Consider the following 13,856-nt stretch of genomic DNA (forward strand, 5'->3'; position numbering starts at 1 on the left):
CGGGCCCACCCACTGACTCAATATTAGTACAACTGTGGCCCTCTCCAAAGGCCCACCTCTTCCCTGATGTACTCTATGTTAGTATGCAAATGCCTGGGCACGCCCTCCTCTGACCTTGCATCCGTCCCTACCATGCCAAGCATAGTTATGTACACACTACCTCTGGTAACGGCCCTTCCACTTCGGCCGACCCCACATAAGACAACAAATGCTACGACCAATAAAGACAGAACACCAACAAAAAAAACAACAGACGTACCAAACACCTACTATCCTACTGCATGCCCTTATTAAACAAATCAACAATTCATCAACACACAGTGCCCCAAAAATGACACAACTATCCAATTGCCTGAACTACGCACAACTCCTATCTAATGTCGTCTGCCAACATTTACTCACCCTTCTGCTCTAACAAAGATGTGCCCACCACACACCCACTCCCTATCGGAGGGGTGGAACTAACATCTACTACTACCGCTGATCCTCCTCCCCTCTGTAGGCTGCATCCTAAACACCATAAAAAATCCCTCCTGCATCCGTGGGCCTACAACCACGGTATTGCAAGCTCATGCAAGGGTACACTCACATGCCCCACAGATCCTTGAGTCTTCCCGGCACTGAGCCCTCCCTACAACCCACACCTCAACCTGAGCACAGGCGGCGCTCTGTAGCAGCCAGACCTTCGTGAACTCTGCGTCTGCAGGGCCTCCTCAGTTCTGCATTTCAGACTGGTCTGCGCTCACCTGGCCCACACCCCCTGGGAGGGCCGCGGGGACACCCTCGGCTTGCCGAGGGAACTGAGGATTTTGCTGGGCCCTCCAAATGTATCAGGGTTCTCCAAGGCAATTAACGACTGGAACACCAAAGTAATCCAAAAAGGAACGCACACCAAGTAGGAAGTAACACAATGTATTTAGGCCCAGAAGGCAGCTGGGAAAGCTATGGTGAAACAGCCCTGTGGAGTAACTGAGTGAAGTGAGCTGTCGAAGCCGCCTACATTTTTTGAAACATCTTACAAAAGCTGATTGGTGTGACTACGTCAGTCCCCTATATCCAGGCATATATTGAATGATTGCAATTGGTTCCTGCCATCCTGGCCCCCATTGTCCGACAGGGTACAGGGAGAGTTTGGCTTAGTGGCAGGCCTGAAGATCAATGGCAATAAATCAGAATTACTCAACCTGACCGTTTCGGGAGGAGAGGGTGAGGGCCTGAAGGTGAATTGCCCCTAAACATGGGTTGCAGACAGGGTCCAATATCTGGGAGTACAACTCACGGGTTCATTAGGGGCATTATATGGGGTAATTATCCACCTCTCTTGGAGAAGGTGAAGCAACTCTTGCTTGACTGGGGGTCCATGTCGATATCGTGGCTGGGGAGAATAAACACCTTGAAGATGATGATCCTCCCCAAGTTATAAATTGTTAAACATGGCAATAAAAAATGTATTTACTATACTATAAGCTTTGCAAATATTTCTGCTAAATATCACAGAACTTATTGGAGTTATTTCCAGGGATTTACAAAGGCACCCAAAAACCGAAATGTGCATTAAGCACCAAAATGGGACACACAGCAGGATTGGACAGAAACACGTGCATTTTCATGCATTCTCCGCTGCACTCAATAAAAATGGCGGCCAACAAAGGTGAAATGCCACCTAAGCACTCTGCCTTAACTCAATGCAAAGGAGTCACAGGGTGTCAAAAAAGGTAAAGAGCAACTTACTTGAATGAGGAGGCAAATATTTTGCAGGCAACGTGACAATGATTTCTATACAGAGATGGGTCAAAAAAGCAGTACAACAAAGTTTTGGAGTGACCACTCACTCACTGTCCAGCCCAACAAATGGTGCAATGCCTTTTTACCGAACATTTATACACAGAAGATTTTTTACTGCACATTTGCTCCCATTGTTTTGCCCCTCTCTCCCGCAACTACCCACCACCGTGTCTCCCTCCCATATTGCATCACCCAGATCTCCCACTGTATTTCGCTGGGGAAAAAAATTGAAAAAATTGTGCAGTAAAAAAACATAGTGAAAAGACTGGATAACTTCAATAGCAGCGGTGACACGCTTAGAAGGGATCAGTCATTGAATGAAACAAGAATTACAAAAAATCAAGATAATCAGTAACATAGTGAGAAGAGATCACTGGCTGACAACCACAATCAGTACAAAAAAAGTAGCAGTAGTAACATACTGTCACGTGGTGTCATCTCATTTAACATGGCATTAAAATTACACAGGATCATCTGTAACTCAACAGAGTCTGAGTCTGTGCCGTTTTCTCCTACGTTTGCATCAAGGTGGTTAATAAAAGTAGAAGGTGGTGGTTCTTCCATCCACGTAAAAATGTTAGTCTTCAAGAAGAGAAAATTGTACAGAATAAGATGCCAATAGTTATGAATGTTTACAATATAAACGCATTTATAAAAAGTAAATTTCACCAAAGTAATCAGACTGGTATTTTATGTCTTTTCAAGCCCACAGTTCTCAATTGATTCTTCTCCGACCAGTATTCGTGTGGCTTTCTCACCCAGCACAGAAATCCTTCACTGTATGCTACACATAGTTCACCCTTTCTATTTGGTTATTTGGTTACAGTGTTTGATTTAGGGCATCCTATGTTGTATTGTATCCGTATAACAGATATGTTTGACTTTCTGGACCACACAGGTTCTTGAAGAGATTTGATGATATGCACCAGCAGGATGTTTGTATATTAACATTAGCAACCTGTTTGGTTCTTAAAGCTAATATTAATTTATTCAGTGTCTTTATAAAACAGCAAATGACACAACGGGCACCTACATGCTAAGTCTTAAAACATGGGCCCGCGTACAGCACATTTCGATATCTTCTGTAATCCCCAAAAATGTATTTCATAAATGTTAATATAACAAGTACTTTTTTAATGAAACATTAGAGACTTGTACCAATTTAACATTATTGGTGATGCAAAATACATTTTTTTAATGAAACATGTTGATTTGAGTATTAGTGCAGGGGGGGTCAAATGCAGAACTGAAATGATGCAGATGTTACACACAAAAATATTCACCTGTGCTATGCCACTCATTTCCTTCTCCTTCTGGATCCTGAATATTATTTCCTTCTCCTTCTGGATCCTGAAGAGTGTTCTGAAGTAGGCCGTCTGCTCTTTCTATGCCGACTTCCTCATTGAGATTGTTCATTGTGTCATCTGTGGTGTAAAAACAAAAATGCATGGTTTCCACTCACTGGGTTGGATTATGTCCCCATCTGGTTTTACAGGCATTATTGATTTCAGTATTCAGCCCCTTCAGAACTCCCATTCATGTATTGGCAACTGTTCCTTCTCTCATTCTGTCTAAATAGGCTCAAGCTAACGTGTGCAGAGTGCTTTTTCAAATGCACACTTCAGAGAGGTTGAGGCATTCACAAATACAATAAATCATAGACTCTGCTTACATTTATTCTACCCTACCCTAGGTTTCCCTCCTCATGTTTATGGAGAGGTTTTTCAACCGATGGGCGCAATATCTGAAATAGGGCCCTGTCAGTTTAGTACAAAAGTGTCCAATGACCTGAAGGCAAAACAAAGTGAAGTGATGCAAGAATAATTTATTAAAGATAAAACTGTTCTACAGCCATCAAAAGGAATTTTACAAATATTTAGATTATATAGGTATACTATTTTTAAAGAGTTGGGAATAAAGCGCAGATATGATGCTAAGCATGCATAAAGCTTCTTCTCGGCCTTAACTGCAATCACTGAACAAGGGATTTATAGTACAGGATATTAAAGATGATCCTGGGAGGAGCTACATTCTAAATAAGTCAAGCTAGCAATTGTAACACTTGTCCTTGTAATTAATTAAATGTAAGGTTCATGTTATTGGCTAATCTATAATTCTAATCATGGTCCTTCCTGTTAGACTCTCAGTTTATTTCAAGCAATTTAATCATCTTTATTTTTTTTATTAAGTGCCTCTGGTTACATTTAAAACCATTTTACACTGTCACATAAATAGCATAAAATACATTAGCAAAATCAATTTTTTAACACAACTTAACATTTCAAATTCATTGTGCGTTCATCGTAGGTCACATTTCATAGATTATAAAAGGTTAAGCATAGATGGCCTAAGGGGATCATGGTGACAACTTTAGACCTTCGATTTAAGGTATTTTTAGTTTGGATTTAGATTGACTTCAATTGGACAACTCCCTTGTAGGGAGGGAGGTCAACCACAGCAACCTGGAGAGTCATGGTCTAGTTTCTTCACCACCCTCTTCTAAACATAATAGGCTGATGCTACTGGGGTCAGAGTCTCAGCGCTGAAAATTGGGGCCCAGAATTGGTCCGATGTGTGAGAGCGGACTTCGCTGTAGGCCCTGTGGTACTCTAGGATCAAGGCCCCACACCAAGTCAGAATATGGCGAGTGGACTATTTGCTTGCCACACAATTGGGCCTCATCACGAGTCTGGCGGTAACCCCTAAATGTGGCGGTAGCGCTATTACCACCGCATTTAAGGGTCCGCCAGATCATGGCTTTGACGGATTTCTCCCCAGCTCTGAGCTGGGGGGAAATCTGCGTCAAATTTGCCGATTTTCCGGGAAATCCGCCAGCGGTAATAGCGCGAATTTTCCCCATTGGGCCGAACGGGGAATGAGGAATTCCCGAATGGGCCCAATGGGGAATGGGCAATAACCCTTCCCCCAAACCCGTGATCCGGCGCTAATAGCGCCGGGGGGTTTGGCGGTAGGGCTATTAGCGCCGGCGCTAATACCGCCAGCATTACCGCCCAACTCGTGATGAGGCCCATAGTCTTTCTTCTCTAGGAACTCCAGACCAGGCCCCTGTGTTTTCGAATACAGGGAGGGTTTGGAGGCGGATGGCAGTGATGAATCTCACTACTTTTGGGAAGCATAGGTTTGTTAAGTTCTATTTAGAGGTACTGAGTGTGAAGGCCTGATGGGAATATACTTCAAACTTTATATATTTCTACTTCTTTTGTATCTTCTTCAGTTTAAGCATTACATTTTACCCCATACAAAATTGTGTCCCTTTCTCTTCCCTGGAGCTCTGGCTCTATTATTTTAGTACATGTTGCTTTGTTCTCGCTCTTTTTGGGGACCCTCTTCTTTTCACATTCTACATGGTTTCTCTTTCAACTTGTAGCTTTTCTCAAGTTTTCTCCTTGTGGCCTTCTTTGTTTCTCTCAGCCTATGTGTGTCTTTCAATCTAATTCACCCATGTGCTTTCTTTTTTTGCCTCTTTTACCCTTTCTTGCTTTCTTCACTGAGAGTTTCTTTCTTTATGAAATTATTATCTTTCACTTACATTCTTACTTCGGTTAACTCTATCTTCTTTCTTATCTGGATGGTTCCCCTCTTTCTTTTCTCAATGCATGCACTTGTTTATTTGTTTATCCTCTTTGTAAATCTCTCTAGAGCGGGGAATGCTACCCTACTCTGTGGTCTTCCGACCAGATAAATATCCACCTTGGGCCCTGCAATTCAATGCATGTTGAATACTTTACTTGTCAAGCCACACAGGGTTTTTTCCTTGAAGTTACAATAATTAACTGTTGCAAATTACATATTGTCACAATGTCCAGCGGTTCTACACAAAGGCACAACACAAGTATTGTCCAACAACATTTAGTTGTGAAAAAAACAAGTATGGGCCAAGATGGGACCCCATAAAGAGGAAAAGAAAAAGTACATCAGAATGTCTCATGTCTCGCCAAACTTAAGGTTACTCTGGGCTTTACATTGTCACTCAGTCTTTTTCTATCTTGCTGCTTTTTTGGAGATGTCTGTAGATGCACTGAGTATAATAGGGGCCTCTGCTCCTAGCCCCCCGGTTCAGAGTGGTGCTCCCACATTTGGTTGCTGGCAATAGGTTCATTTGGAACAAGTTTCTGGCAAAGAATTATAGTCACAAATAGAATGAAGTCCAGCCCTGAGTGCCTGCCGGCTTTCTTGTGGGCTTTTTCACCACCTCCCTCTTGCTAGGCCCTGGTTTTCAGACTCGGCAACCCAACCTCTTTCACCTCAACGTTGCAACCACATGCTTGTACGTAAGGACCATTCTTCCATCCTTCTCTCCGACACTACACTAGCAGCGGACTGTGCATGCACCTCCTTGCTACTTCTCCACATGCTCATTCCTCTACCTATTTGATGTTTCCCCATTAAAGGTTTTGGGTTAACCCCTCCACCACCCTAGTCTCTGTAAGACCTGCCTTCCTTTTTGCTCGAACATCCCTTATGAAACTCTCCTCATCCCCTCTTTTGATGTCACCTCTAACCTCCTCAACACACTTCTACACTCCTCTTCCCTCTGTTCCTCCTGTAACTCTCTCCGCATTCCTCCTATTTTTTCACTTCAACATCTCCTTCATGCTCTCTTCTCCCTCTCCTTCTTCCCATACCTGATGTTCTTCCTTTTCTTCTCTATCCTCATGACACATTCATCTCATCTCCATCTGATTTTCTTCTCCTTTCTGCTCCTGACACCTTACCCTAACTTCCTCTCGATGTTCTCCTTCAACTCCTTCTCCACCCAGACAACTTCTTGAAACCTGCACCTTATGTTTTCCTCCTCTACTTTGGACACTTCCCCAACCTCTTTCTAAAGCTCCTCTCCACTCTCCAGATGCATGCTCTCGCTCCTCTTCCCGGGTATCTCCAACCCCCCACCACCAGTGTCCTTTCCAAATACCCACACTAACAGCGTATGCCAACTCCCTGACTGAGTTAAGAACTGTGGCTTTAATACTGTATGTGTGTGTCACCTATGTGTGTTTTACTGCGAGCGTTCCGTATTGGTTGTCTGTGCCAAGACTATACTTTCGCAGCTGAGGGTAAGGGATGGGACGTCTGCTTGCAGGCCCAAGGACCACAGTGTGAACAGCCTGAACTGCCAACTTGTTTTCCCATACCAAAGGACAATTTAACTGATAGGAGTTTGTCTCTGTCCTGCTGCAGCCTCAACGTCTCCTGCGACTTTCCCTTTCCAGCTGCAAGCCCCTGTCTCTCCCCCCAATGTATCTGTGAGTTATGAATATGCCAGAAACAATCTTTCCAGGTCTAAAGGTTGATCTGATAGTCTATATTATTACAAGTCCAGATTACTTAAAGGGATACTACCACGTAATGGAATCATATGGCAATCTCCTGCTCTCCACTGAGGGTGGGGTTGCTATGTGATACTCCCCACGTCTTACCCAGGACCAGCATCATGCAACTTGTGGTAGCAGCTAGCTCAAATGGTGACCCCATGCCATCCACTTTTGAGTTTAGATAGGGGACTTCATCATAATATATGTCATTACTTCAGTATTAGATTACGCCCTGATGCTGAGCTGCAATGCTACACATTTCTATTATTTTGGGTTTATGTTAACTAATCTGTTACTGTTCTGTTGGAATGAGATACAAGATTGTTATGTCACAGTCCCATTTTGTTGAATAATATGATGCTATACTATACACTGTATTGCTGGTGTTGTACCAAAGTTCTTTGATACAACTTTATAACATGATGACTGCCTGCATTGTGCTGAAAAGCACAAACAAATATACCAAAACAACCTTCTCTGAAAGTGTATCGCTTTCTCCTTTGTTGTTTCTCTCTCACATTTTATTTTATTTCTTGTGCATTTGTAAGGCGCTTATACATCGAGAAATTGCGTTTCAAAGCGCCCATAGGGCAGAGTGGAGGGAACATGGGAACAAAGGCAAAGATAATAAACTGGCGAATAGGGAAGGGGCGGTCCTACTAAGCGTTGTGAGCATTCAGAACGTGCAAGTACAGGGGGAGAGACAAGGGACAGGGAAGGGGATAAGTGCTAGGAGATCCACAGAGTGAAGTGCCACGGAGTCAGTTGTGAGAGAGAGTATGTGCCTTGCAGAGAATGCTTGGTGCAGAGTGATAACCTGTCAATACTAAGTGCAGGCCTATGAGAACATAAACCAGTGGGTGCTGGAAGGCAAGTGCTGGGGTGGGGCAGAAGGCTGAAGGCGATTGGGAGAAAGGCTGGGACCCAGAAGGACACATAAGGGCCCAGGCCACCAATCTCAGCAACTTTGGGGTGTTAGCACAGGGGTGAGAGGAAAGTCTTGAGGAGCTTCCGGAATTTGAGGAGATCTGTTTCAAGACAGAGAGGAAGGGGGAGGCTGTTCCAAAGGAGGGAGCTAGCCAAGGAGTGAGATCTGCCACCAGCTTGCTGCTTAGAAAAGAGCTTGACACACAGAAAGTTGGAGCCAGAAGAGCATAAAGATCTGGAAGGAGAGTATTTGGTGAGAGCAAGTTGTAGGTAGATTGGTCCTCAGCACCAGACAGCCTTATGGGTGATGCAGTGGGATTTAAATTGCAGCAACCAGGAGCCAGTGGAGGGATTTTAGGGCTGGAGAGATACAGTCCCTGGGCTTGAGGCCAACGATAGGTCTCGTAGCCCTATTCTGGACAAGCTGGAGGGGGCGGAGACAGGAAGAGGGTAGATTGAGGAAGAGGCTGTTGCACCAGTCCATCCAGGAGAGTACCAGAGCTCTAGAGACATTGAGCTTCTGGGGAAAAGTAAGGAAAGGAAGGATACCTGAAAATGGGCCTTCTTGGCAAGGTCCAAGATGTGAGGGAGGAAAGAGAGAGGGGAGTCGGAGATGACTCCAAGGTTTCTGGCTTCAGATACAGGAGAAGGGGGAGAGCCCTTAGAGCAGAGGTCTTCAAACTGTGGGGCGCGCCTGCATCCCATGGGGGTGGGGGGGGTGCAAGAACCCGGCATGAAAAATATATATATTCTTTTTTTATTCAAGGAAATGGGCAGGGGCAGCTCACATGGTCAGACTGGACCATAAAACGGCCTTAGACACCAATGAAAAAGTGGGCAGCAGTTGCAAATGGATATTCAGTCCTTTAGTCACAGACTGTTTAAATGTTTAAATAGTACCCAAGGGGGTGTTTTTGTTCAAATGTAAACACATTGTGATATTTAAAGAATATGTATTCAGCAACAATGGTCAAAACTACTAGCTGCATAGTGAAGTAACTCCTCAAACTGGCCCACATTGGCCAAAAAAGTGGCCCATTTTGACTGGCCTACACTAGCATTTTGCATTTTTGGAACGGTCATTGCCCTATTGCCCTATAGGCCTGTCCAAGCGTGGCAGCTCATCCATAATGGGTGAGGGGGCGTCCACCCACTGGCCTCCTCACCCATTATGGAGGATCCGAGGAGCCAGCCCAGTGAAACACTGAGCACTCCCTCAGCTGCTTTTTCCTGCCGAGGGAGTGCTCCTGGGATGGCTGAACTGTCAAAGGCAAACACTGTTTGCCTTTGACAATTCAGTTCCCCAGCCACACATGATCACTTCGCCATGCAACGCTGGGGTTGTTTTGCTTCGCCAGCCTTGCATAGCTCATTGGAAATGCTGACTGGGGCACTGCATGTATGTATGTGCGGGGGGGGGGGGGTGCTCCTGCGCCTCCTCGCACATATGGGCAGAGCAACCTGGAGAGGGGCATTTTAGCAACCACGCGCAGGCCCCTGCAGAAGGTACGTTTATGGTGATTTATTTTTTATTTAAATATGTGTATGGATGCATGTATGATTGTGTTATGGGACTGTGGTGGGAGCAGGATGGGCGGGAGCACTGGGATCGTGGTGGGAGCAGGATGGGGAGAGCCCAGGGTCTGTACTGGGAGTAGGGTGTAGTGACGGCCCGCAAAAGTTCATCTGGCACATTTGGGGGGGCTAGGCCTGCCCAAATTCTGCTCAGGGGGGGCCCAGGCCAAAAAAGTGTGAAGACCACTGCCTTAGAGGGTGGCCAGAGTGAAGGGAGGAAAGAGGGAGTGGAAGTCCCAATAGGAACGGTCTCAGTCTTCTTGCCATTGAGGCACAGATCATTGGAGGCACAATAGGACTGGATAGCAGATATGCAGTCAGGAATGGCAGAGGAAGGGAGAGCAACAGAGGGAAGTTTGAAGAAGAGTTGGGTTTCATCTGCATAACCCTGGAAGTGAGGGGAGAATGTGGAGATAAGGTGATCAAGCGGAGCGAGATAGACGTTAAAGAGCCAGGTTGAGAGGTTAGAGCCGTGGGTAACGCCACAGATGGAGATAGAGGTAGGAGAAGAGAAAGAGCCCAGGATGACCTGAGAGGGACGGTCCATGAGGAAGGAGGTCAGCCAGTCCAGTGCCCGCTCCTAGATACCAAGGGTATCATGGAGCCGTTTTATGAGGATGGAGTGGTTAACCATATGAAATTCAGAGGAAAGATCAAGTAGAATGAGAACAGCAGGAGAGTTAGTGTCAAGAGATGAGAGCAGTTTTTCACAAGTGTTGAGAAGGGCAGTTTCCTTGCCTCTGGATGCTCGGAGTCACAATTGATGGTCGTTTAGGCAACCAACGAGCTCAGTATGCTGGGCCAGTTAGGGGATGACCAGCTTCTCCAGGAGTTTCCCAAGGAAGGGAGTGATGGAGATTGGGCGGTAGTTAGCTGGACATGAGGAATTGGCAGAGGGCTTTTTGATAAGGAGCAGCACAAGACAGTGCTTGAGGGAGGAGGGGAAAGACCCAGTAGCAAGAGAGTGATTGCAGAAATCAGCAAGTGCAGGGGCAAGGGAGTCAATGTTGTTCTTAATAGTTCTGGAAGAACAGGGGAAAACCTGTTTGAAGCAGACCTTCATAGAGCAGAAAACCCTAGTGACCTTGTCCAATGTAATAGGAGAGAAGGAGGATAGAAAGGCTGAGGGAGGATGTGAGGCCAGGGGTGGCAGTGGGATGGGAGGAGGGGGGAGAAGTGGAGGAAGAAAGAGTGCTCTGGATGTCCTGAAATTTTGCAGTCAAGTGGATGGCCAGTGCAGTGCAGAGGGCCTGAGAGGAAAGAGGCGAGGTGGCGACTGCAGTAGGATTGGCTAGTTCCTTGCAGATTTTAAAGAGTTGAGCTGTGTTGTTGGATGCTCAAGAGACACAGGCCTGGATGTGGGCCCTCTTCTTAGAACGAATGGTGAGATGATATTGCCTTTGGAGAAGACGACAGGCCTGTTTGTCAGAAGATGAGACTGTGGTCTGCCACTTTCGTTCTGCAGCTCTGCATTTTCGCTTCAGGTCTGCTAGATTAGAGTCGTACCAAGTGTTAGGCTTGGTGTTGTGTTTCAGGCTAACCCTCATGACTGGGGCAAGAATGTTGAGAGTGTTAGAGATGGCGAAATGGAGGTTGCTGAGAGCAGAGTCAGAGGTAGAGTCTGCAGTGGGAGGACAGGGTGGGATGAAGGTGAATGTAAAGGCAACAACTGACACTCGTATCATCAGGCGGATGTCCGTGAATGAGGTTGGCAGAGCTGGGGAAGGCGCGGTCAGAGGGTTGAGAGGGCCCAGGTGGGAGGAGAGGAGGGAGTGGTCTGACCAGGAGAGCGGGGTGGCGAGTGGGGTCAGAGAGCGAAAGATCTGTGTGGATAAAGGCAGAGGTACGTTAAAAAAACAAATCCGAAAAGCTCGAATTTGCAACACTGCGAATCCGACTTGATTGCATTTTTCAACTCAAGCACTTCGGTTTTTGTTGTTTTGCTCCTCCGCCTCCCTTTTAATACATGCGGGCGACCCCAGAGCAATCCCCGAATCTGAAAATACTGAACTAGGTGCGCAGGGGACACCCCCGCAACCTCCACTCACCTAGTTCAGTATTTTTCGAATTCACCATTTTATATAATGCTGAATGCGCAGTAAAAGCACATTTGGCATTATATATACGATATTTTGGGGCAATACTGATAAAAGCATCAACAGTGTGTTCAGCCAAGTGGGTAGGACCACAGGGGAGAATGGAGAGGGAGAGCAAGAGATAGAGGTCATAGAAGAGAGTGGACACCAAGTTTGAAGAGTCAAGGTGGGTGTGGAAGTCAGGAGTTTAGAGGAAGATGTCTGAAGAGAGAAGGAGAAATCAGCCCATTCAGAGAGGAACAGGGTGATAGGTCCAAGTGGCCTATAGCTCGTGGCAATAGTCAGGGGCGAGGTAGGTGGGATGACCAGCTTGCAGACGAGGCTCTCTAAGGAGGAGTATGGCTGGGTGGGTACGAGAGAAGAAAGGACCCACTCAGGGAAGATCAGGTCAACCCCACTGCCAGAACGGTTAGGGCGAGGCTTAGAGATGATCCTGTAGCCATCAGGGAGAAGGGAGTCAAAAGCAGTGACTGAGCTGGCATTGAACCACGTCTCGGTAAGAGCGAGGGTATGGAGGACAATGTCTTTAAGGAGGAGGCAGATGTCAGCAGAGTGTTCGATAGCAGAGCAAGCATTATGCGTGGCTAGATGAAGCAGGTCTCTATCTTTGAAGATTTTCCCTGGAGAGGTACAGGAGCATGGTACACCAGTCAGAGAAGGGCGAAGAGGGACAGGAAGAGAGGAGGAAGGAGTAGCAGGTGCAGGAAAGAAGGTGATGAGGGACGGCAGACACCGTCAAAGAGGAGGAGGTTGGGTTGAGGACCCTGAGCCATGATAGTGACATTGTGATAGACATTAATGATACACTTGGATGATGAGAAGCCTGCCAAGAGTACTCCCGTTTACTGCCACCATTAATGGGTGAGGATAGGAAAGGAGAGAGAGTAGAGAAAAAATGAGGGGTTCAGAGATCTGGAGAGGGGACAGAAAAGAGGGTATCAGTGACAATCTGTCTGGAAGTTGTGCTGACGTAAGTGCCTGCAATAGATAGACCAAGATTGGTGGTCAGAAATACTTTTTTAAACATTTTTCTTCCAGACTTCGTGAGAGAAGGAGGATAGTTGATAGTATAGCAGTTAGAATAGAAAGGCGAGATAGTGAGTGCCATTGAAGTGGCAGAGAGATAGAATGGAGGGTAGAAGGAGAGACTGCACGGCATGAACACAAACTCACCAGGCGTCCATGTAGCCAAAAAGGAGAGCAACAGATAAATTAAAAACACTTGGGTGCAAGATGGGGGATGGGGGGAGATGTTCAGTTGTTAAACACGCCTAGATTCAAGAATGCCCAATCAGCACACAAATGAAATGCAAAATGGTGGTGAGGGGGGGGTGTACAGTTGTTAAACATAACTAGATTCGACATTGCCCAAACAGCACACAAATGCAATATGAAAACAGGGGGTGTGGGGGAGGGGTGTAAAGTTGTTAAACACACCTAGTTTCGAAATTGCCCAAACTGCAAACAAACACAATGCAAAAATAGGAGGGTGTACAGTTGTTAAACACAACTAGATTCAAATTGTGCCCAATCGGCACACAAATGCATTGCAAAATGGGGTGGGGTGTCAGTTGTTAACCACACCTAGATTAAAAATTGCCCAATCAGCACACAAATATGCAAAAAAGGGGCGGGGGATGTACAGCTGTGAAACGCACCCAGATTCCAAATTGCCCAACCAGCACACACATGCAATGCAAAAAGGGGGCGGGGTACAGTTGTTGAATACGCCTAAGATTTAACATTTCCCAAACAGCACACAAAAGAAATGCAAAATGGGGTGGGGTGTACAGCTGTTAAACACACCCTGCTGAGAAACTGCCCAAACAGCACACACATGCAATGCAAAAGGAGGACAGGGGGCGGGGGACAGTTGTTAAACAAACCTAGACTAAAAATTACCCAAACAGCACATAAAGCAGCAGAATAAGGAGGTGCAAATGCATAGGTGAAACAGCAGAAAATTGGCTTATGGCACAGCTCGATTCAAGTGGGTTAGTGAGTACACATTGGGTAGTAGGACATAACTCACAGGTGCTCTGCAATGGGAGAACCAGGCTCCATGAGAGTCACAAGTTCTTGGAGTAGCCGGCTTCATGCTGGGGGACTGTTCCATGAGGTGGAAGGTGGTGGAGCG

At 46.0% G+C, this 13,856-nt stretch overlaps 1 protein-coding gene across 12 annotated transcripts in view; it reads right to left on the reverse strand.

Moving 5' to 3' along the window:
• Positions 1–13,856, reverse strand: part of LOC138567640 (zinc finger protein 391-like) — a 954,911-nt gene that overhangs the window by 457,877 nt on the left and 483,178 nt on the right. For all 12 annotated transcript variants that reach the window (XM_069646091.1, XM_069646090.1, XM_069646086.1 and 9 more), the window contains exon 4: positions 3,069–3,209. In XM_069646091.1, the coding sequence (XP_069502192.1) occupies positions 3,069–3,209 (141 nt within the window). The remainder of the gene's footprint in view (positions 1–3,068; positions 3,210–13,856) is intronic.

Source organism: Ambystoma mexicanum, chromosome 2p (assembly GCF_040938575.1).
Source record: "Ambystoma mexicanum isolate Mex_15411 chromosome 2p, UKY_AmexF1_1, whole genome shotgun sequence".
NCBI lineage: Eukaryota > Metazoa > Chordata > Amphibia > Caudata > Ambystomatidae > Ambystoma > Ambystoma mexicanum.